Here is a 22,042-nt window from a genome sequence, read left to right on the forward strand (position 1 = left end):
TGGTTATAGTAATAAGTGGGAAGAGATAGATACTAGTAAGGAAGAGAAGAATAATAGTAATACAGTCTTAGTAAATAGTTTGACAGTGTTGGGGGAATTATTTGTTTAGCAGAGTGATGGCGTTCGGGGGAAAAACTGTCCTTGTGTCTAGTTGTTCTGATGTGCAGTGCTCTATAGCGTCATTTTGAGGGTAGGAGTTGAAACAGTTTATGTCCAGGATGCGAGGGGTCTGTAGATACTTTCACAGCCCTCTTTTTGACTCGTGCAGTGTACAGGTCTTCAATGGAAGGCAGGTTGGTAGCCATTGTTTTTTCTGCAGTTCTAATTATCCCCTGAAGTCTGTGTCTGTCTTGTTGGGTTGCAGAACCAAACCAGACAATTATAAGAAAGTGACAGTTTTGCAATCCCAAATGCCAATCTGGGTCATGCGGTTTTCTCTGCATTGGGGTTGGGTTTAGCCAGGTTATGGGGCATTGCCCACTCCAGTTAGAAGCCACTGAGGATAAACAAGAGCCGAGGTGGCGCAGTGGTTAGAGTGCAGTACTGCAGTTACTTCAGCTGACTGCTAGTTCAGCAGATCAGCGGATCAAATCTCACCGGCTCAAGGTTGACTCAGCCTTCCATCCTTCCGAGGTGGGTAAAATGAGGACCCAGATTGTTGGGGGCAATATGCTATTTAGTATACTGTCTTTGGTGTAAGCCGCCCAGAGTCCTCGGAGAGTGGGCGGCATAGAAATATGACTGATAAATAAATAAATAAATAAATAAATAAACAAGGCAATGGAGTGAATGGGAAATGTCTATGGAGATTCTTAGTTATCCAGGTCATGGTTGTGCCAAAAGCAGTGGTGAAATGTAAAATTTGTTACTACCGGTTCTGTGGGCGTGGCTTGGTGGGGGGGGGGTAATGTGACTGGGTGGGCGTGGCCAATTTTTTTTTTTTTTACTTTTCAAAGCATTTTTTCTTCCACTTAGAGGTTGTAAAAAATGCTTTCAAAAGTCTCTGCCGATCCCAGGTGAGTTGCCTGATCGGCAGAGACTTTTTTTCTTTTAAATGCCTCTGACCATCACACAGCTCAGCTTGGTTCGTCAGAGGCATTTAAAAGAAAAAAAACCCCCTTTTTTTCCTGCCTCTTTGGTCTCAGGTGAAGAACTTTGGCCTTCACCTGAGAGGCTCCTGTGACAATTAAATCAGAATATTCACACAGGCTTTTGACCCCTCGGTAATGAAGTACACAGACTTCTTGGCCAATTTTTCCGAAATTCTCCTTTTCTGGGGAAGTGAGGGGGGGGCTGAGCAGTGGCAAGGAAGATACGTGAATGCCCCCTCCCCGATTTGCAGCCAGAAAACGCTCTTCCCCTCCCCATTCCGGGCTTGAACCCGCTAGGAACCTGGTCTGTCTTAAAGTGACAGCTTCCTCTACCCTCAAAGCGGAATCCCTCAAAATTCCGCTACTCGGGATCCACTCGGCTTGGACTCATCGCGAAACCGGAGCCTTTGCGCGCAACCACCTTCCACGGTCGAGTTTCAAGCCAGTCCAAAGATAGAAAGAGACGGCGGGGCGGCCCTCAGAGGCAGTAGAAGTTTTGCCCAGGGGGACCGGAGGGCTTGGCAAGGGGCAACGGGCCAGTCTCGGCTTTGTGCCCAAGTCGGAACCCCCCCCCAAATCCTTATTCTCCTCCTTCCACCACCTCTTGTGGCTCGGTCCCCCCCCCCTTGGCTTTGGTACCCTCCCTCCGTCTTCTCCCCCTCCCCATCCCTTGTGGCTCAGTCTCTCCCCCCCCCCCCGTCTTCTCCACTCTTTTCGGACTGGTCCCTCTCCCCCGGCTCCCGTTCCCCCTCCCCACCCCTTGGCTTCGGTTCTCTTCCCCCCCAACCTTCTCCTTCCCTCTCTTTGGCTCTGTTCCCCCCCTCCCCATCTTCTCCTCCTCCCCGTCCCCCCTGGCCTAGGTTTCCCCCCCCCCGCGGCTTCCCCTTCCCCCTCCTTGGTGTCCCCCCCATCATTTCCTCCTCCCCCTCCCCCTTGGCTTCGGTTCTCTCCCCCCCCCCGTCTTCTCCTCCTCACCCCCCCCATTGGCTTTGTTTCCCCCCTCCCCCGCCGCCTTGCCTCTGGCCCAGTTCCCTCCCCAGCCCGGAGGGGGGACCCATCTGTCCGTCTTCTCCGCGGCGAAAAAGGCAGGCGGGCGAGCGGTGGAGGAGGGGGTGCGGCTCTGCTGAACGAGCGGAGCAGGAGCCAGGAGGAGGCGCGGGCGTCTCCAGCGGACTCCCCAATCGGGGCTTGGCGCGCGCCCGCGGTGTGTGTGTGTGTGTGCGTGCCTGTGTAATGTGGGTGGGTGTGTAAGCAAGGGAGCGTGCGTGCGTGCAAGAGGGAGGGAAGGCTGGGTCGGTGTGTGTGTGTGTGTGTGTGTGTGCGTGCATGCAACTGGCGGGGTCCCTCTCGCCTTCACCCAAGATGGCGATGGAGGGGCGAGCGACCCCGTCTCCGGCTTGCGCGCACGTCTGAAAAGGCAGAGCCGCCGCCGCCAAGCCAACCGAGCAGGCAGGGGCTCCGGCCGGCCCCCTCGCTTTTCTCCGCCGCAGGCACCCATGGCGCTGCCGGGCTGGACGCTGCTGCTCCTGCTGCTTCTGCTGACCTTGACCGCGGTGGAAGGTAAGCCCCCCCAAGCCCCAGGAGGCTCCCCCGGCTTCTCTTGGCTCTCCCGAGATCGCCCCTTCCCCGGGAAAGGCTCCCATTGAGGAAGGAAGGAAGGAAGGAAGGAAGGAAGGAAGGAAGGAAGGAAGGAAGGAAAGAGGTGCTTGGCCCGGCGCGCAAAGACGCAAAGGAGCCGGGGAAAGCGCACGGGGCGCCCGCAGGCTGCGCGCAAGGAAAGGGGGTCCGGGATGGAGACAGAAGAACCGATGGAGGAGGAAAGGGGGTTGGAAGGGAGCCGGACCCCCGGCCGAGAAAAGGGTCCCAGCCAGGATCGCGCGCAGGGCCCGGTAGCTGCAGCCACTGCTAACCCTTTGCGAGAGCTTCGCGGCTTTCCTCTCCCAGCGCGCTTCCCTTTCTCGGTGATGGCTCTAAACAGGTGGATGCGGGGAGGGAGGCGGTGGCGGTGGCGGCGGCGGCTACTAGCGAGGGCTGGACGCGGCCCCAGCAGCCGGGCGCGCGGAGCAGAAGTGGCCGGGACCGTCCAAGCGGCCAGCGGGGTCCAGTTCTCGGTCCCGGTCCGTGCGCCAAGCAGACGGGCCTGGCTGGGGCGCATCGTTTGAAGGCGTTGAGATTGAGAAGCGTAGTACGGGGGGGGCGGGGGGGGCGGCAGGAGCGGCCCCTCGTAGTTTTCCCGCGGCGCGAACCGCGCGAAAGCAGCGCCTAAACTGCAGTTGGAAGTGGGGTCGTTTCTTTTGTCTGTGGAGGGTCTCGGTCATCCAGGCCGTGGGTGTGCCAAAGGGGCTTTTCTTTTCTTTTTCTTTTTTTTCCTCCCAAGAGTTGCAACTGGACTTTTTGGGTTTTTCTTTTGAAGACCTCTCGCTTCTCATCCAAGAAGCTTCTTCAGCTCTGACTGAAGATAGATATCTTTTAACAGTAACAGAGTTGGAAGGGTCCTTGGAGGTCATCTAGTCCAACCCCCCTGCTAACGCAGGAGACCTATACTAGGGATTTGAACCGTCGAAGTGCCGACTTTTCTGATAGACTAGCTCAGCGTCTTAGCCACTGAGCCACCTAGCCAGGCTATCTATCTATCTATCTATCTATCTATCTATCTATCTATCTATCTATCTATCTATCTATCTATCTATCTATCTATCATCTCTATCTATCAATCTATCATCTCTATCTATCATCTCTGTCTATCTATCTATCAATCTATCTATCATCTCTATCTATCTATCTATCTATCTATCAATCTATCTATCATCTCTAGCTATCTAGCTATCTAGCTATATATCATCTATCTATCTATCTATCAATCATATCTATCTATCTATCTAGCTATCTATCTATCATATCTATCTATCTATCTATCATATCTATCTATCATATCTATCTATCTATCTATCTATCTATCTATCTATCTATCTATCTATCTATCTATCTATCCCCACCATCCAGTCAGAGCTGAAGAAGCTTCTTGGATGAGAAGCGAAACGTCTTCAAAGAAAAAAGAAAAGGAAAAGCCAGAAAGTCCAGTTGACTCATGAAAAAAAGCACCTTTGGGGTTAAGTTGCTTTGCGAGATCCAGAAAGGGGATCCACGATCGATCCGGCGAGAGAACAATCCTAGGCGAGCAGCGAGGACCCGATGCCGTAGAAGAAGAAAAAAACGTAATTAGAAAGCAGCTTTGGAAACGGAAAAAAAAAAATCCCCAAACGACAAGACAACAAACAAAAACACTTGCTTTGTTTACAAGATGGCAGGGGCTCTCCCTCACCTTCCCCCTTCCTCAGATTAATTTCCTGGATTGGGCTTCTCTTCTCTGGGTGAATGCAATCTGAACAGCTGCTTCCCAGCAGCCTTCCAATGTGCCTTCCAGATGTTGGGGCTTTGACTTGCATTATTCCTAGCAAGCAAAGATCGCAGTGGCAGCCGTAGTGACTAGATGGAAGAGCTTCCATGTGGAAAGGCAGTATATCTTTGGCTGTAAAAGGCTGAGCCATGGTTCTGGAGAGAAGCACAGAAGCCCCTCCTGAAGCAGATTCAGTGTCTCAATTGTCTTCCCAAATCTGTTGCCCTCTAGTTGTGTATGGACTAGTTGTGTGTGGACTACACTTCCCATTACCTACAGTTAACAGTAACAGAGTTGGAAAGGACCTTGGAGGTCATCTAGTCCAACCCCCTGCTCACGCAGGAGACCTCTGCTAGGGATTCGAACCTCCGAACTGCCGACCTTTCTGATCGACAAGCTCAGTGTCTTAGCCACTGAGCCACCTAGTCAGGCTTGATCAGGCTTTCACCTGCCTGGTGGTGAAAGGAGTTTTCATCTAAGCACATCTGGAAGACTCCAGATTGGACACAGTTAACCCAGTAATGTTGGTTTGATGGGTATATGAAGCAAGCCAATAAAGCTCTTTTAAAGTTCTTTGTTACAATATCATCTCTGGAGGTTATTGGATTTTTGTCAGTGTTGAAGGACAGAAAGAGTCAACCTTGTATCAATAAAACTCTTCTTGGTCATTCATAACTTTCAGGGGCCATATGGTGCTCTCGGAAAGTTGCGTTGACAGATGATCTTCAGAACTTTTTTTTCCCTCCAAATTCTTTTATTTTACTTTGATTCAAACATCATCTTCCATGAAAGAGTGTGTTGTCTGGGTACAAATATTTTGTGCAAATATTTTATACAATAACAATTACAATTTGGAGTCGTATTTATTATTTTATCTATTCTTAACTTAATACTAATAGTAATATATACCATACCGAATGCTATAACAGTCCTCTTCTTAACTTATTTAACTTTATTAAAACATTTTCTCTCTTTCACTCCTCTGCTTTTTTTCCACTTTTCATATTTATTCTCTAACCATTGATAAAATAATTCCCATATGTTATAATAATCAAATTGTTCCTTCTCTTTAATTTCAAGTGTTAACCTATTCATTTCTGCACATTCTAATATTTTCCTAATCACATTCTCATCCGTAGGGATCTCTTCGTTTTTCCAATTTTGTGCAAATACAATCCTAGCTTCAGTAAATTATCACATATACATTTTCTATACTATAAGTGATCTTCAGAACTTCTGAATGCGACATTAGAGAGACTTGGTGATGAAGCATAAAGCATCAGTTTTTGGCATGAGTTGTCTTGAAGGATCTCCCTGCCTTGCAGCTGCCTTCGTATCTCACGTTCAGAGGGCAAAGCTGCCTCTAATGCGTAGATTCCAACACAAAGGAACTCTTGAGAGAGTCTGAAGATGTAGTTCTGTATCACCCAACCCAGGGGACTCTAAAACTTGGCAACTTCAAGACTTGTGGACTTCAAGTCCCAGATAGGTTGACTTGTGGACTCCGACTCCCAGTTCTCCAAGCTGGCTGGTGAATTCTGGAGCTGATGTCCACTAGTGTTAGGGTTGCCAAGTTAGGAGACTCCAGACATAGCCTGTTGCTTAACAGCCTACTGGCAGTCGCTGGTATGATGGTCTCTGACATGGACATGAAACCTCCAAGGTAGCTAGTCTTCTGGATCTTCAGTATTTGTGTTGATGGACCATCTGGTCGGGCCTGATTTGCATTTTCATGGATTTCTCTCAAACTATGAACCAACATGTATGGTTGGGTTTATTCTGGATATAGATTCTGTAATTAGATTTTTTTTTTAAAAAAGTGATCTATGGATTTGGGGAAAGGGGAAAGAAGTGTAATGACTGTTGTCTCGGGTGGATCCTTAACTGTTCAAGGATAAGTTTCCAGTGATCTGAATTCCTCCCAGGGCTGGGATTCTGAATTTGATAGCCACATTTGATGGAGAATGAGAGAAACAGAAAAAATTCAGGTTCTTTTCGGGAGCTTCTCCATTGTGGTCCATACAGGAAAGGAAATGGAGAATTGCAGGCGTTCTCCAGGATCTTTAAATTGTATCTTGTTAATCTACCTGGTACAGGTAGTCCTTGATGTACGACCATAATTGAGCCCAGAATTTATCTTGCTAAACGAGAAATTTGTTAAGTTAAAATTTGTCCCATTTTAAGACTTTTCTCGCCATTTTTGTTAAGGGTATCATTGCAGTTGTTAAATTAGGAACACGTGAATCTGGCTTGTCAGAAGGTCGCAAAAATGGATCACTTGACCCTGGCGCACTGCAACCGACATAAATGTGAATCAGTTGTCAATCATCTGAATGTAAATCACGTGACAATGGGGATGCTGCAATGGTCGTAAGAATCAAAAGCATACAAATGCATGTAGATAAATAGGTACCACTTCAGAGGGAAAGTTCCATGTGCCTCAGTGTATAGTCATGTGGACCAAATGACCATGGAAATTTCTTCGGCAATTTTGACATGGAAATGGAGATGAGTACACACACACACACACCCCAGTGTCAGACACAACTGGACAGGGGAAAGCTTTATCTTTACTTTATTCTTTTATTAGATTTAAAGCAGCACTTCGCAAACCTGGATAAGTTACCCCAAATTGGTTAAAAGTGGTTTTTCTTTGGGGAATAACACACAAATCCATTCCCCATCCCAAGGGGAGACAAAGAGTGCAGAGAAGAACAACGATGATGATTAGGAGACTGGAGGCTAAAACATATGAAGAACGGTTGCAGGAACTGGGTATGTCTAGTTTAATGAAGAGAAGGATCAGGGGAGACAGGATAGCAGCCTTCCAATATCTCAGGGGCTGCCACAAAGAAGAGGGAGTCAAGCTATTCTCCAAAGCACCTGAGGGCAGGACAAGAAGCAACGGGTGGAAACTCATCAAGGAGAGAAGCAACTTAGAACTAAGGAGAAATTTCCTGACAGTTAGAATAATTAATCAATGGAACAACTTGCCTGCAGAAGTTGTGAGTGCTCCAACACTGGAAGTTTTTAAGAAGATGTTGGATAACCATTTGTCTGAAGTGATGTAGGGTATCCTGCGTAAGCAGGGGGTTGGACTAGAAGACCTTCAAGGTCCCTTCCAACTCTGTTATTCTGACTTCAGATTACAGCGGTCACTCCATCTCCTTGCCATTCTATTCTATTCTATTCTATTCTATTCTATTCTATTCTATTCTATTCTATTCTATTCTATTCTATTCTATTCTATTCTATTCTATTCTACTCTACTCTACTCTACTCTACTCCACTCCACTCCACTCCACTCCACTCCACTCCACTCCACTCTACTCTAATTCTTATCCTATCCTATCCTATCCTATCCTATCCTATCCTATCCTATCCTATCCTATCCTATCCTATCCTTATCCTTATCCTTATCCTTATCCTTATCCTTATTCCATTCCATTTAAATGGACTCTAAAGATTGCCATGTATACTAAAATATATTGCGAACATGATTCCCCAAAGAGGCCTACGAAGATGAAAAACAGATGAAATACCAATGGCAATTTGTTGAAATGACATGAAAGTCCTTCAGCGATAGGGGTTTTATGATAAGGGCATTCCTCAAGTTACGACTATTTATTCAGTGACCAAAGTTACAGGGGTGCTGATGGAAGCAGACTTAACACCTGTCCTTGAAGTTTGATAAGACTTTCTGAAAAGCAGGCTGAGGTCATCAAGGAAAACATTTGAGAAGCACAGATTGGACGGCAGTCTCATTCCAGAGTGGAAGGTTTACATTTTAACAGAGTACAAATAATAAAGGACAGACGAGACCACGTATGTCTAAGCAAAATATACTGACATATCTTGCAAAAACACACACCAAATCGGGCTTCACCGTTACCCTCCCCCAAGGCATAGGCAAACAGGCAGGTTTAAAACAAAAAAAACCCAAACAAAACTTCTGGGACATCGTCAAGGTGAGAGTCGCATGGAAAAAGTTAATACATTTAACTTTATTAACTGTATCTAACCTATTTTACAAATGAATAAATAAAGACGAGCCCAGCTGACAGTCTTAAGGATTTTTTATTTTATTTTATTTTTTTATTTTATTTTATATGCCGCCCTTCTCCGGAGACTCAGGGCATCTTACAATGCGTTAAGCAATAGCCTTCATACTTTTGTATATTTTATCCAAAGTCAGCTTATTGCCCCCACAAACCGGGTCCTCATTTTACCCACCTTAGAAAGGATGGAAGGCTGAGTCAACCTTGAGCCTGGTGAGAATTGAACTCGCAGTAATTACAGGCAGCTGGATGTTAAATGCTGCCTTAGTAGGAGGCATTAGCCTCCTACGCCACTCAGGCTCCTCAGGATAAGGAGGTCTTGTGGACCTCATGATCCCAACGTTACACAGTTAGTCCTTGACTTACAACAGTTCATTTAGTGACCATTCCAAGTTACAACTGCACTGAAAATAGTGACCTAGGACCGTTTTTCACAATGACGACCGTTTTTCACAGTTACGACCATTGCAGCATTCCCGTGGTCACCTGATCCGAATTCAGACGCTTGGCAACTGACTCATATTTATGATGGTTGCAGTTTTCCCCTGGCTCCCGGGGATCCCCTTTTGCGACCGTCTGATGAGCAAAGTCAACGAAGGAGCCAGATTCACTTAACAACCGGATTACCAATTTATCATCTGCCAATGATTCACAGGCAAGAAAAGGCGTAAAATGGGGCAAAACTGACTTAATGACTGTCTCGCTTAGCAACGTAAATGTTGGACTCAATTGTGATCGTAACTCGAGGACTCCCCCGTAGAGTGAGCAATGGGCCTCTTCAAGCATGCTACACTTGTCATTATCCCCATTCCAGCTGCCACTTAACAGCATCTACCTGAGCTTAGTTTACCTTGAAAGTTAAGCAGAGTTGATCCTGGTTAGTTTTTTTGGGAGTGGGGGAACTACGAACGAATCCCAGGCCTGAAAGCTAAAACTTGGGGAAATTTCGTGAAAGGAGAGTCTGGCAAAAACCAACCCTCCCTTTGCTAAGAAAGTTGTATGGATCTGTCCACAAAAGTCACGCTCTAACTCTAAATATCAGAATCACACTGGTGGCTTCTTATAAAGAAAACCTGTATAAAATGTTCTACAGGTGGCACTTCCCACCCACAAGATTGGCAAGAATTAGTAAAAAATACTCCCCAATTTGTTGGAAATGTGAGGTGGATCTAGGGTCATATTACCATATGTGGTGGAAGTGCTCAAAAGCCAAAAGTTTCTGGCAGCAAATAAGGAGCTGGTTAGAAGAGATGTTAATGTTTAAAATAGAACTTAAGCCGGAATTTTTCTTACTGGGCGTGACAGATGGCAAATATGACAATAATGTAACCTATTTAATATTGCATATACTTACCGCGGCAAAACTAGCATTTGCTCAAAAATGGAAGTGTAAAGAAATACCCTCAGAAGAAGAAGTAATACACAAAATTTACAGCTGTGCAGAGATGGACAGACTCACTTTAGAACTCAAAGGCAAAAGTGAATCAACATAGTATGAAGTCTGGAATATATTTTATAATTGGTTAGATAAGAGGAAGAATGCCAAAAACAAGGGATAATGAGTATCTGGAAATGTATATATCAATGTATATCAATATATCAATGTATATTGAATTTGTGAATGTAATATAGGTTTATTAAATACATGCGTAGTTGTTTAGGAAGTAAAATACTGCCAACTTGATATATAATGAAATAGGAGATATGTAAATTTGTATATAGATCAAGGAACAGATTACTTATTAACTTGATTTAGATGCAAATGTTAGAAACCAGAGACGTTGAGCACAGTCCATTGTTTTACTTTTAAAACTAATATTTTTTTTAAAAAAAAATGTCACGTTCTAACTCAAAGGCAATTTTAGTTCTCACTTTGCCTGAAAAAAAAACTGTTTTACTGCCTTATTGCCGTGGCCTTGAGAATGGATTTCTCTTGGATTTTTCTCAAGGATCTTTGGCAAGCGTTTATTTATTTATTTTTATTTGAAAGTTGCTGTGTTAGGATATTTTGTTGCAAGAAATGCAAGGTTTTGATTTTACTGCCTTCCGTATATCTCTTGGGGAGGGGAGTGGGGGGAGGCTGGAAAAAGTTTTAAAATATTTCACACGGACCACTAACAAAGAGCTGATTTCCTGGCAGTGAGAACAATTAATCAGCAGAACAACCTACCCCAGGGGTCAGCAACCCGCAGCTCTGGAGCCACATGTGGCTCTTTCATCCCTCTGCTGCAGCTCCCTGTTGCCAGCCAGCTCCACAATTGATAGGGCTTTCGGTTAGGACAGATAGAGGAAAAAGGACGCCACGCTAGGAGGAGACTCTATGGTGGGGGAGCCGGACTTCCTGTCGGCTCCAGAATTGAACGGGGGGCTTCCGGTTAGGACCTTTGTGGCTCTTTGAGTCTTTAAGGTTGCCGACCCCTGACCTACCTCTAGAAGTTGTGGGTTCTCCAACAGTGGAAGTTTTTAAGAAGAGACTGGACAACCATTTGTTTGAAATGGTATAGGCCAGGGTTTCCTGCTTGAGCAGGAGGTTGGACTAGAGTCCTAAATTACATTAACAGAGGGATTCAATCAAGATCAAGGGAGGTACTAATACCACTCTATAAAGCCTTAGTAAGACCACACCTAGAGTACTGCATCCAGTTTTGGTCACCACATTATTAAAAAGATGTCGAGACTCTAGAAAGAGTGCAGAGAAGAGCAACCAGGATGATTAGGAGACTGGAGACTAAAACATATGAAGAATGGTTACAGGAACTGGCTAGTCTAGTGAAGAGAAGGACCAGGGGAGACAGGAGAGCAGTCTTCCAATATTTGAGGGGCTGCCACAGAGAGGAGGGGGTCAAGCTATTTTCCTGAAGGCCAGACAAGGAAGAATGGATGGAAACTGATCAAGGAGAGATTCAACCTGGAAATAAAGGAGAAATTTTCCAACAGTGAGAACAATCAACCCATGGAACAGAAGTTGCTTTCAGAAGTTGTAGGAGCTTCATCACTGGAAGCTTTCAAGAAGAGACCGGACTGCCATTGTGTGTCACGCAAAGTTAGGCAATTATAATGAATTCAATAAAACTATGCGTAAGCTACACAGTCAGTCACGTGATACATAAAATCAGTCCTGATATGCTAAAGCTTTCAAGTGAAGATGAAAAGGCAGTTGGGAGAAGCCACGAAAGGCATTTTTTAAAAGGTTAAGTGAATCCCTCCAGGAAGACAAAATACTGGAAGGAAAGGCTTTGAAAAGCCTTGTCTCTTCTCACCCCCCCCCCCTACATTTTACCAGCTTTTTGCTGCTTTTGTTTTTGTGTCTTTTAGCACATCTTGACCTGCAGAAATGAAGCTTTCCAAGTCTCTTGCTCTACACAGGTAGTCCTTGATGTATGGCCACAATTGAGCCCAACGTTGCTGTTGCTAAGCGAAACATTTGTTATGTGGGATTTGCCCCATTTTAGGACCTTTCTTGCCACCGTTGTTAAGTGAATCACTGCAGTTGTTAAGTTAGTAGCGCGGTTGTTAAGTGAATCCGGCTTCCCCCATTGACTTTGCTTGTCAGGAAGTCGCAAAAGAGGATCACGTGACCCTGGGACACTGCGACCGTCATAAATAGGCAAGCGTCTGAATTTTGATCACGTGTCTCTGGGGATGTTACAATGGTCGTAAGGGTGAAAAATGGTCATAAGTCTCTTTTTTTGGTGCTGTTGTAACTCTGAACGGTCACTAAATGGACTGTTATAAGTCGAGGACTACCTGTACCGTGGTAGCTTCAAACAATTGCTAAATGAATCACTGTAAGTCAAGAGCTACCTATATGTTCTCCTATATATGTATGAAGATATATTCTTTCTTGCCAAGGTGTTACATTCTCTCTCTCTCCCCCCACCCACCCCCCTCTCTCTCTCTCCAACTCTCTCCAACTCTCCATCTCTCTCTCTCTCCCACTCCCTCCCCCTTTCTCCATCTCTCTTTCTCTCCATCTCTCTCTCTTTCTCTCTCTCCATCTCTCTCTCCATCTCTCTCTCTCTCTGTCCATCTCTCTCTTTCTCTCCATCTTTCTCTCCATTTCTCTCTTTCTCTCCATCTCTCTCTCTTTCTCTCTCTTTCTCTCTCTCCATCTCTCTCTCTCTCCATCTCTCTCTCCATCTCTCTCTCTCTCTTTCTCTCTCTTTCTCTCTCTCCATCTCTCTTTCTCTCTCTCCATCTCTCTCTCTCTCTCCATCTCTCTCTCCATCTCTCTCTCTCTTTCTCTCTCTCCATCTCTCTCTCTCTCCATCTCTCCATCTCTCTTTCTCTCTCTCCATCTCACCATCTCTCTCTCTCTCTCTCCATCTCTCTCTTCCCATCTCTCTCTCTCTCTCACTAAATGAACTGTTGTAAGTTGAGGACTACCTGTACTGGCAGATGAAAAAAAAATCAGGTTTCTTTTTCTCGGTTCAAATGGTACTTTCAAGGACTGGATCTGTTCTTGCTAATCCGTGGTTTGTTTAGGCCTCTTTGCTGATTAAGCCACAGTTATCTGAATTCGCACCCTCCCTTAAAGAAGAACAATGGTGAACAAGCCACGGTGGCCAGACTAACACCATGCAGAAAAATATGAGCATACAAATCACAATGTGCACATGTGACACATATAGAATATAAAATAATGGAGTTGGAAGGGACCTCGGAGGTCTTCTAAGCCAACCCGCTCTGCTTGACCAGGGGAGCCTACACCATTTCAGACAAATGGTTGTCCAGTCTCTTTTTGAAAGCCGCCAGTGATGGACCCTCTAAGTCTAGAGTGGTGTTTTCTCAAACTCGGCAATTTTAAGAGGTGGGTTGAAGTCAGTGGTGGGTTTCAAAATTTTTACTACCGGTTCTGTGGGTGTGGCTTGGTGGGCGTGGCACGGGTTGGTGGGCGTGGCAGAGGAAGGATCCTGCAAAATCTCCATTCCCACCCCTCTCCAGGGGAAGGATACTGCAAAAAGGAGCCTTGGTAGTACAGTGGTTTAATGCACCCTGTAATTAACACAGCTGCCTGCAATTTCTGCAGGTTCGAATCTTACCAGGCTCAAGGTTGACTCAGCCTTCCATCCTTTCTAAGGTAGGTTAAATGAGGACCCAGTTTGTGGGGGCAATAAGCTGACTTTGTATAAATATATACAAAAGTATGAAGGCTATTGCTTAACGCATTGTAAGCCGCCCTGAGTCTCCGGAGAAGGGCGGCATATAAATCAAATTTTAAAAAAAAAATCCCCATTTCCTCCCAATCAGCTGGGACTTGGGAGGCAGAGAATAGATGGGGGCGGGGCCAGTCAGAATTTTTACTACCGGTTCTCCGAACTACTCAAAATTTCTGCTACCGGTTCTCCAGAACTGGTCAGAACCTGCTGAAACCCACTTCTAGTTGAAGTCTACCCACTGGTGAAATCCTCCGCGGATTGCCACCGGTTCGCTGCCCATGCATCCGTGGTGTGCGCCAAACACTCACTTCGCGCAGAAAAAGGAGGCTTAACAAGGTAAGTAGAACAGCGAGGGGGGGGGAAACAGCTGTGCCACGCGATTTAGATTTTCTAGAAAGCAAGATTTCCTGCTTTCTAACGAATATAAATTGTATGGCACAGCTGATCGTCGGAAATACCAGTTCAGAGGAATCGGTAGCATTTTTTTACTACCGGTTCTCCTGAACCGGTGCGAACCGGTAGCATTTCACCCCTGAGTCCACCCATCTCAAAGTTGCCAAGTTTGAAAAACGCTGCTTGCTCTAGAATCTTGGGTTCTGGAAGGAGCTACACAAAGTTACCGACACTCATTCCGAGTCCACCAAAAGTCCATCTTTTTTGCTTGCTTTGTGCAAGTTCTCCATCTAGCTCTGTGCCTCTTTACAGTGAAGAAATAATTGCAGAAAGGCAAATGCAGGATTTTTGCCAAGGGCTGTGCTCACACATGGGCTGCTTGTTTTGTAAGGGGGGGTTCTCTAAAGGGACAGATCTCCTGCCTTTTAAGCTTAATTATGCCGATTAAATCGTTTTCGGCTAATGCAATTTCTCTCAGCGGTCTGCTTTTGTAGACTCCCTGTCTTGATTTTAGGGATGCTTTGTTTTTTGAGGTGGGAGTTTTGAGCATCTGTTTCTTTCTTAATTCCCCCCCCCAAAAGAATTAAAAGCCAGCAGCAACTGTTTAGACCTCCTGCGTCTGCTGTAGAAGGGGATGCTATAATATTTCTCATTATAGGCTCTTCATACAATATCCCTTTTTTGGGGTGGGGTGGAAATTCTATTCCAAATACTCTGGATTTAAGATTTTTTTTAAAAAAAAATTGGAGTGATATGGGAAGAGAATGGTGGGAATCCATGTGGCTTGGAGCAGATGGTGAATAAAATGAGGAGGAGGAGGAGGAGGAGGAGGAGGAGGAGGAGGAGGAGGAGGAGGAGGAGGAGGAGGAGGAGGAGGAGGAGGAGGAGGAGGAGGAGGAGGAGGAGGATTTATTTGTACACTGACTCCCAAGAATGTTTTAAAAAATGATAAGCCCGCAATATTTAATTGTGAATGTTTTAACAGCAACTAGAATTCTATTTGCTAAAAATTGGAAAGGAGAGAAGTTATTTATTTTTATTTTATTTTATTCAATTTGTATACAGTAGAAGTTACCTACTGATGATGAGGTGATTAAGAAAATTATGGAATGTGCTGAAATGAATAAATTGACATTTGAAATTAGAGAACAGGAAGAGAAACAATATTATTTGATATGGGATTTGTTTTATCAATGGATAGATAATAAAACATGGAGATGAAGTATGAAATATGAGGTTGATGTAAAGATAAAATATGTGAAGTTCTTTCTTATGAGAAATAAGCTTTTGTTACAAAGTGGTACTTTGGAAATGGGATTATGCACAAAAGAATGTTAACCGATCGACACACTGTCTGGAATTGTTTGAAATGATGATGGTTTTATGTTTTGTTTTTGTTTTAAAATAAAAAAAAAATTCAAAAAAAAAAAAAGATAACCCCACCAAGTTACAAAAAAAAAACCCAGAAGAGAAGGGGAAGGTGGGAAAGAAAGTGCTTCAAACAACTTGTAACTCATGGAATTTGCAGCCAAGCGCACAGAGATAACTTTGCTTTTGAAAAGGAAGACAAATGCAACTCCAAATAACTTTCAATGGGACAGAAGGGACCAGTGATGCAGTGCAGGGAGCATAACCGTATTAGCTATATTAAACCAGATTTAAAATGTAAATTCAATTCAAATTTAGGATGTTGACTGGTCCCACCTGCATTTTGGAGAACAGAACCCAGCTTGGTTCTCGGAGACCAGCTGGCGTTCTCAGCCTTCAAAACTTTGTGCCCTTGTATTGTTTTTGAGAAATAAAAGCCATATTGCGGAATGAGAAATGAGTTAGTTTCATGGGTTTAAGTTAGAGCCTCGTGTGGCCAAGAGGCCTATATCTTAAAATAAGATGCAGAATACTTGTCAAATGGAAACGAGCTTCTATGGTGTGGCTGCAAACACCCTTCGCTTATATAATTAAGAGAGGACTGAGGATCTAATTGCAGAGTAATTTGCTGTTGGCCTCCTTCCCAAAGTTTTCTAACTCTATTTACACCACAGAGGGAAAAGGAAACAATTTAACCAGATTATTGTTGTTTGGGCAGTAAGTTAATTTTGTGTGTCGGAATCATGCATAGAAACTCTTCTGGGTTCTAGAATTAAATTCATGGAACCCTTGATTGTTAGGTTTGTGTGATTTGTTTTGCCTTCCTTCCTTCCTTCCTTCCTTCCTTCCTTCCTTCCTTCCTTCCTTCCTTCCTTCCTTCCTCAGCGGTGCAGTGGTTAAAATGCAATATTGAAGGCTAACTGTTCACTGCCAGCAGTTCGATCCTGATTGGCTCAAGGTTGACTCAGCCTTCCAAAGTCAGTAAAATGAGGACCCAGATTGTTGGGGGCAAGATGCTGACTTTGTAAACTGCTTAGAGAGGGTTGTAAAAGCACCATGAAGCAGTATATAACTCTAAGGCTATTTTCCTTCCTTCCTTCCTTGCGCAGTGGTTAGAATGCAGTATTGCAGGCTAACTCTGTTCACTGCCAGAAAGTCCAGTTGCCTCTTGAAAAAAAAGCACCTTTGGGACTAAATTGGAAAAACAAATTATGCTGGTTCCCTGTTATAATTTAGTGGCTCTAAATGACTTTAGTGGCGCAATGGTTAGAATGCAGGATTGCAGGCTAACTCTGCCGACTGCCAGGAGTTCGATCCTGACCGGCTCAAGGTTGACTCAGCCTTCCAGCCTTCCGAGGTGGGTAAAATGAGGACCCAGATTGTTGGGGGCAAATATGCTGACTCTGTAAGCAGCTCAGAGAGGGCTGTAAAGCACTACGAAGCAATATATAAGTCTAAGTGCTATTGCTATTTCTCTTTTCCTCTCCTCTGTTACTGAGCTACTTGGATTAAAAGCTGGAATGTCAAGGCAGATCGGTTAGTGAAGCAATTCCATGATAAGTATCCTGATAAGCCAAAGGATCCCCCTGGGGGAGGGAGAGGTGGTTAGTATGCTGAAATTAACCACTATGTTACTCTCGTTGTAGGACACACTTTTCTAATCGGGGGTGGGGAGGCAGCCTGTCAGGCCTGGAAGCCATCTTTTTCGTTGGGCCTTCAGGCCTGCCACATTTACTTCTGTGGGAAATTGAGAGGGGGGATTGTATGGAGCCAAGATGATATATAGTCAAAATAACATTCCTTTCTCAGAGAGTCAAGGACATCTTGCCCTGCACCTGGATGGCTGGAACTGGGAGGCATCTCCAGTTGGGACGGTGTGTTGATTGGACCTTGTGATGGACATGTGGGTGCTGGGCAGGGACTTGAACTTTCCTTTGGGTGGGGAAAACCTGGAAGCTTTCAGATTTGGATTTTCCCAGATGTGCCAATATGACATCTCTAATAAAATGGAACTTTGAGGAAACTCAAGCCTCGGAGTTCTCTTTCGGTGGGGGTGTTACTTGGAACGCTGACAGCCTGGAGGGGTTCAGATAACCTTTCTGAATGTTCCTGGCAACAGGTGTGCATTTGAGAGTTCTGCAGATGTTCGTGTTTTTCCTCCTCCTGCTGAGAGAGATCATGTGAGCTTCTGGTGGTGTTTTTTTTTTCTTTTTCTTTTCAGTAGGCAATCAATCAGTGCTATTAACTCTTGTAACCAAAGATGCCATTAGCTGGCTTAGTGGATTCTTTACTTGTATTTAGAGATAGCTGTGCAATCTCTAGAGAAGGTGCTTCTGGTAAAAATAAATAAATAAATAGGTACTCTCTCTAAACATGCCTCAGCTTTGGAGGAGAATGTTCTCCATACTCACCAGACAGGACAACCTCAGGTCCTAATCAGTGGTGAAATCCAAAATTTTTTACTACTGGTTCTGTGGGCATAGCTTGGTAGGCGTGGCAGGGGAAGGATACTGCAAAATTTCCATTCCCTCCGCACTTCTGGGGGAAGGATACTGCAAAATCTCCATTCCCTCCACACTTCTGGGAGAAGGATACTGCAAAATCCCCATTCCCACCCAACTCCAGGGGAAGGATACTGCAAAATCTCCATTCCCAGCCAGAGGTGGTATTTGCCAGTTCTCTGAACTACTCAAAATTTCCACTACCGGTTCTCCAGAACCTGCTGGATTTCACCCCTGGTCCTAATTGTATTTAAGCCATTGTGCTCACGGTGACAGTTCTTTGGAATGACATGTGGGAGGGAGTATGTGTGTGTCCCACTTCAAGAGAACAACTGGGGTGAGTGGGAGATTTTCCCCCAAACCTTTGTTTCAGTCCTTATAAGTGCAGCAAACCCTGTTTCTGTCCATAGCTCCTCTATCCCTCTATTATTGGCAGAACATTGGAAGAATTGAAGGAATTGACAAATTGAAAGCATTTGAAGGCAGGACAAGAAGCAATGGGTGGAAACTAATTAAGGAGAGAAGCAACTTAGAACTAAGGAGAAATTTCCTGACAATTAGAACAATTAATCAATGGAACAACTTGCCTGCAGAAGTTGTGAGTGCTCCAACACTGGAAGTTTTTAAGAAGGGATTGGATAACCATTTGTCTGAAGTGGTGTAGGGTTTCCTGCCTAAGCAGGGGGTTGGACGAGAAGACCTCCAAAGTCCCTTCCAACTCTGTTATTCTGTTAAGGTGTCTTCAGGGTGCAACAGTGGCATTGAAGCATGTTGTACATATAAAACAGGTGGCATTTATTAATCTCACTGTTGAATCACTACCTTGACTTTTTTGACCAAAATGTGCAGACACCCCTATTGGGAATGACCATAAATCAATTGTTACTTGGAGTTTTTTGGCTCTTGTCTGGTGATTTCTCAGAATCATTTTCTCCACTGACCCAGTTGTGATCTTCAATACCTTCTCTCATCCCTATTTCCATAGTGGGTTGTATGATGAAGGACCGTTGTGTTGTTGGATTACCGTACTTTTCAGAGTATAAGATGCACTCCCCTCCCCCCGCAAAAGTGGTTGAAAATTGTGGTGTGTCTTATGCACTGAATGTTGCTGAAGCCCCGTCCACCCTTCAGCCATTTTCGGCCTCCGCACATCACATTTTCAGCCTCTGCACATTCTGCTTTTGGCCTCCATGCATCAAATTTTCGGCTGGTTCCAGGTGGTTATAGTCCGGAGCGTCTTATACTCTGAAAAATATGATAATTCTGCTCCTAGTTGAAAGAGAAGGTTGTTGCTTCTCCCCTTGTGTCTGCTTCTATTGCGTTGTGCATTGTTTACAGAATCTTAATTCTCTCCGCTACTCACTCTCTTTCTCTCAAAGGTTGTGTGACCCCAATTGCTGGCAGGGGAATTCTGGGAGTTGAAGTCCACACAAGTTAAAAGTAGCCAAGCTGGAGGAACACAGCTCCAGACACCCGACCAACAATAGATCTAAGAATTTTGACAAAAATGGATTGAAAAATTGCAATGAGAAACCAACAATATCTCAAGCAACTGGCAGTTCAGGAAATGTCGTAGTGTTATCCTTTAAGGCGTGACCACAGTTGAACAAATAGGATATTTAGGAAGAACATGTTTTTGCTCAAAGAAATTACTGAGAAAGCGGTTGGGAGATTTGGATTATCAGAGCAAGGCTGATAATACCTAGCTTTGGAAAATGGGATTGATTATGGACCCGTGAGTAAGGCAGCTAATAAACTTAAGGTTGATTATCATAATCGCTTTGTACTGTGAAAGTCTAATGAATTCAGAGCACTGTCCAAATCTTGTCTGAGAGAGCAGTGACAAGCATTCCTGGCCTGAAAATTGGAATACGATATGATATTTTTCGTGTTTTGATAAGAGCCCAGGCTGATGGTGCTTCATACCTACTGAGCTAGATTAAAATGCTCCTTCCCCTGATTGGCTGAGCTGCTGTGATGTCATAGAAAGTTATTTGGGAATTTAGTTTTTCAGTCTAGGAGCTGCAAGGAGCTGTCCACTACCTTCTCTTGGCTTTGTATGTTTTTCTGGTAGGCAAGTTACCTACCGGTAACCTTGCGGTGGTGGGATTTCAAAATTCTTATACTACCTCTGGGGTCTGTGAGTAGTTGCAGAGGGAATGGCTCTCAAGGAAGAAGAGCTACTATCAAGACAAAGAAACAGGACCTGGGTCCAAGCCAAGAAAGTAACTCAAGAAAGCGTCTTAGGTATCTCCCAAATTCACACGGAGCTAGAGAGAGGGAGGGGGAGGTATATTCAGATTTGCAAGATTTTTTTTACTGTAGCTTTACCATGAAAGCAGCCGGGACTTCCATGGCATCGGTTTCATAGTCTGATCTACCTTGTCTGGCTGGTACCCTCTGAGATCCCACAGAATTGTTGAAAAGGTATAGGATGTTTGGGCACTTGGATGGCAGTAAAAAAGGACTCAGGCTTGACTCCTTCAGCTTCCATGGATACGTCTATATAGTTTATTTGGGAATAAACAGGATTTCATCCTGGAATTCTGGAATATTTCTTTTCAATTTCCCAATCCAGCCTATCTTTCAAATTTGGTGGTCCAGAATCCAAATTCTACCATGAATCAACCCTATTTAACGTTTTGAGACCGGGTACTATATATTTTCCTGGGCTCCAAGATCACCGCACATGGGGACTACAGCCAAGAAATTAAAAGATACTTGCTCCTGGGGAGGAAAGCTATGGCAAAGTTAGACAACATACTAAAAAGCCCTGTTTTAGAAGACCAACAACCAAGTAAGCTCAGTTGTGTGAGCCAATGGATTATTTCTCCAAGCAGCTCAGCTGGTTTCTTTCTAAAATCGCAGATTAATCAGGATTTGGCCCATTACTCTCCTGGCTCAGTGGGGAAATAAGTGATGACTTGGAATTACTGGATCTGCCAACGTGTCCTTTGGCCTTTCCAGGGAACAAATAGGTGTGAATTCAGTGGGTTGTGTTTTCAATCATGTGTTTTCTTGTGTCTGTGGAGTCCTTGGTGCTCTCTGAGCTTGGTTGTTTGCTTGAAGATATTTCACTACCCAAATAGGTAACCTCATCTGTGCTCCATCATCATCATCATCATCATCATCACCATCATCATCATCATCGGGACAATTTTGATTTGATAATGGGATCGGTCTATTAAAATGTTCTTCCACTTCTGTTTACTTTGCAAAATACTTTTCAAAAAGCTGATCGAAGGATAAGGAGGGAAGGAGAAAGCGGGTTGCTTAGATCATGTGTTGTTAGATAACAGAATAGCAGGGTTGGAGAGAACCTTGGAGGTCTTCTAGTCCAACCACCTCAAGCAGGAGATCCTATACCCGTCATGGCGAACCTATGGCACAGGTGCCACAGGTGGCACACGGAGCCATATCTGTGAGCACATGAGCGTTGCCCTATGTACGCACCGGCCAACTGATTTTTAGGCCTTCCGGGCCCACTGGAAGTCGGCAAATGGGTTGTTTCTGGCCTCCAGAGGGCCTCTGGGGGGGGAGGGGGGGAAGGCTGTTTTCACCCTCCCCAGGCGCCAAGAAAGCTTCTGGAGCCCAGGGAGGGTGAAAAACGGGCCTACTGGGCCCACCGTTAACTTTTTTGCTGTCACTTGCCAAAAGCAGGGGTAGCGCAGGGAGGTCACATGCGCATGCGCGGGGCTGTGGGGGGCATTGAATTATGGGTGTGGGCACCCCCCCATGCTCCCCACGCTTTTGGCACGTGATGGCAAAAAGGTTAGCCATCACTGTCCTATACCATTCCAGACAAATGGCTGTCTAATCTCTTCTTACAAACATCTACTGATGGAGCAACCACAAGTTCTGGGGCTAAGCTGTTCCACTGATTGTTCTCACGGGCAGGAAATTCCTCCTTAGTTCTAGGTTGCTTCTCTCCTTGGTTAGTTACCACCCATTGCTTCTTGTCCTACCCTCAGGTGTTTTGGAGAATAGGTTGATCCCCTCTTCTTTGTGGCAGCCCCTGAGATATTGGAACATGTCTATCGTGTCTCCCCTAGTCCTTTTTTTCACTAGACTAGAC

General features: G+C 44.8%; 1 protein-coding gene across 1 annotated transcript in view; it reads left to right on the forward strand.

The window, feature by feature from the left end:
• The first annotated feature begins 1,833 nt into the window (after positions 1 to 1,833).
• The window catches only part of IGDCC4 (immunoglobulin superfamily DCC subclass member 4), a 96,347-nt gene continuing 76,138 nt past the window's right edge, over positions 1,834 to 22,042 (forward strand). Inside the window, exon 1 of the mRNA XM_087878313.1 lies at positions 1,834 to 2,651. Coding sequence (XP_087734439.1) covers positions 2,588 to 2,651 — 64 coding nt within the window. The 5' untranslated portion in view covers positions 1,834 to 2,587. The remainder of the gene's footprint in view (positions 2,652 to 22,042) is intronic.

Source organism: Pantherophis guttatus, chromosome 13 (genome assembly GCF_059756535.1).
Source record: "Pantherophis guttatus breed Tessera chromosome 13, ASM5975653v1, whole genome shotgun sequence".
NCBI lineage: Eukaryota > Metazoa > Chordata > Lepidosauria > Squamata > Colubridae > Pantherophis > Pantherophis guttatus.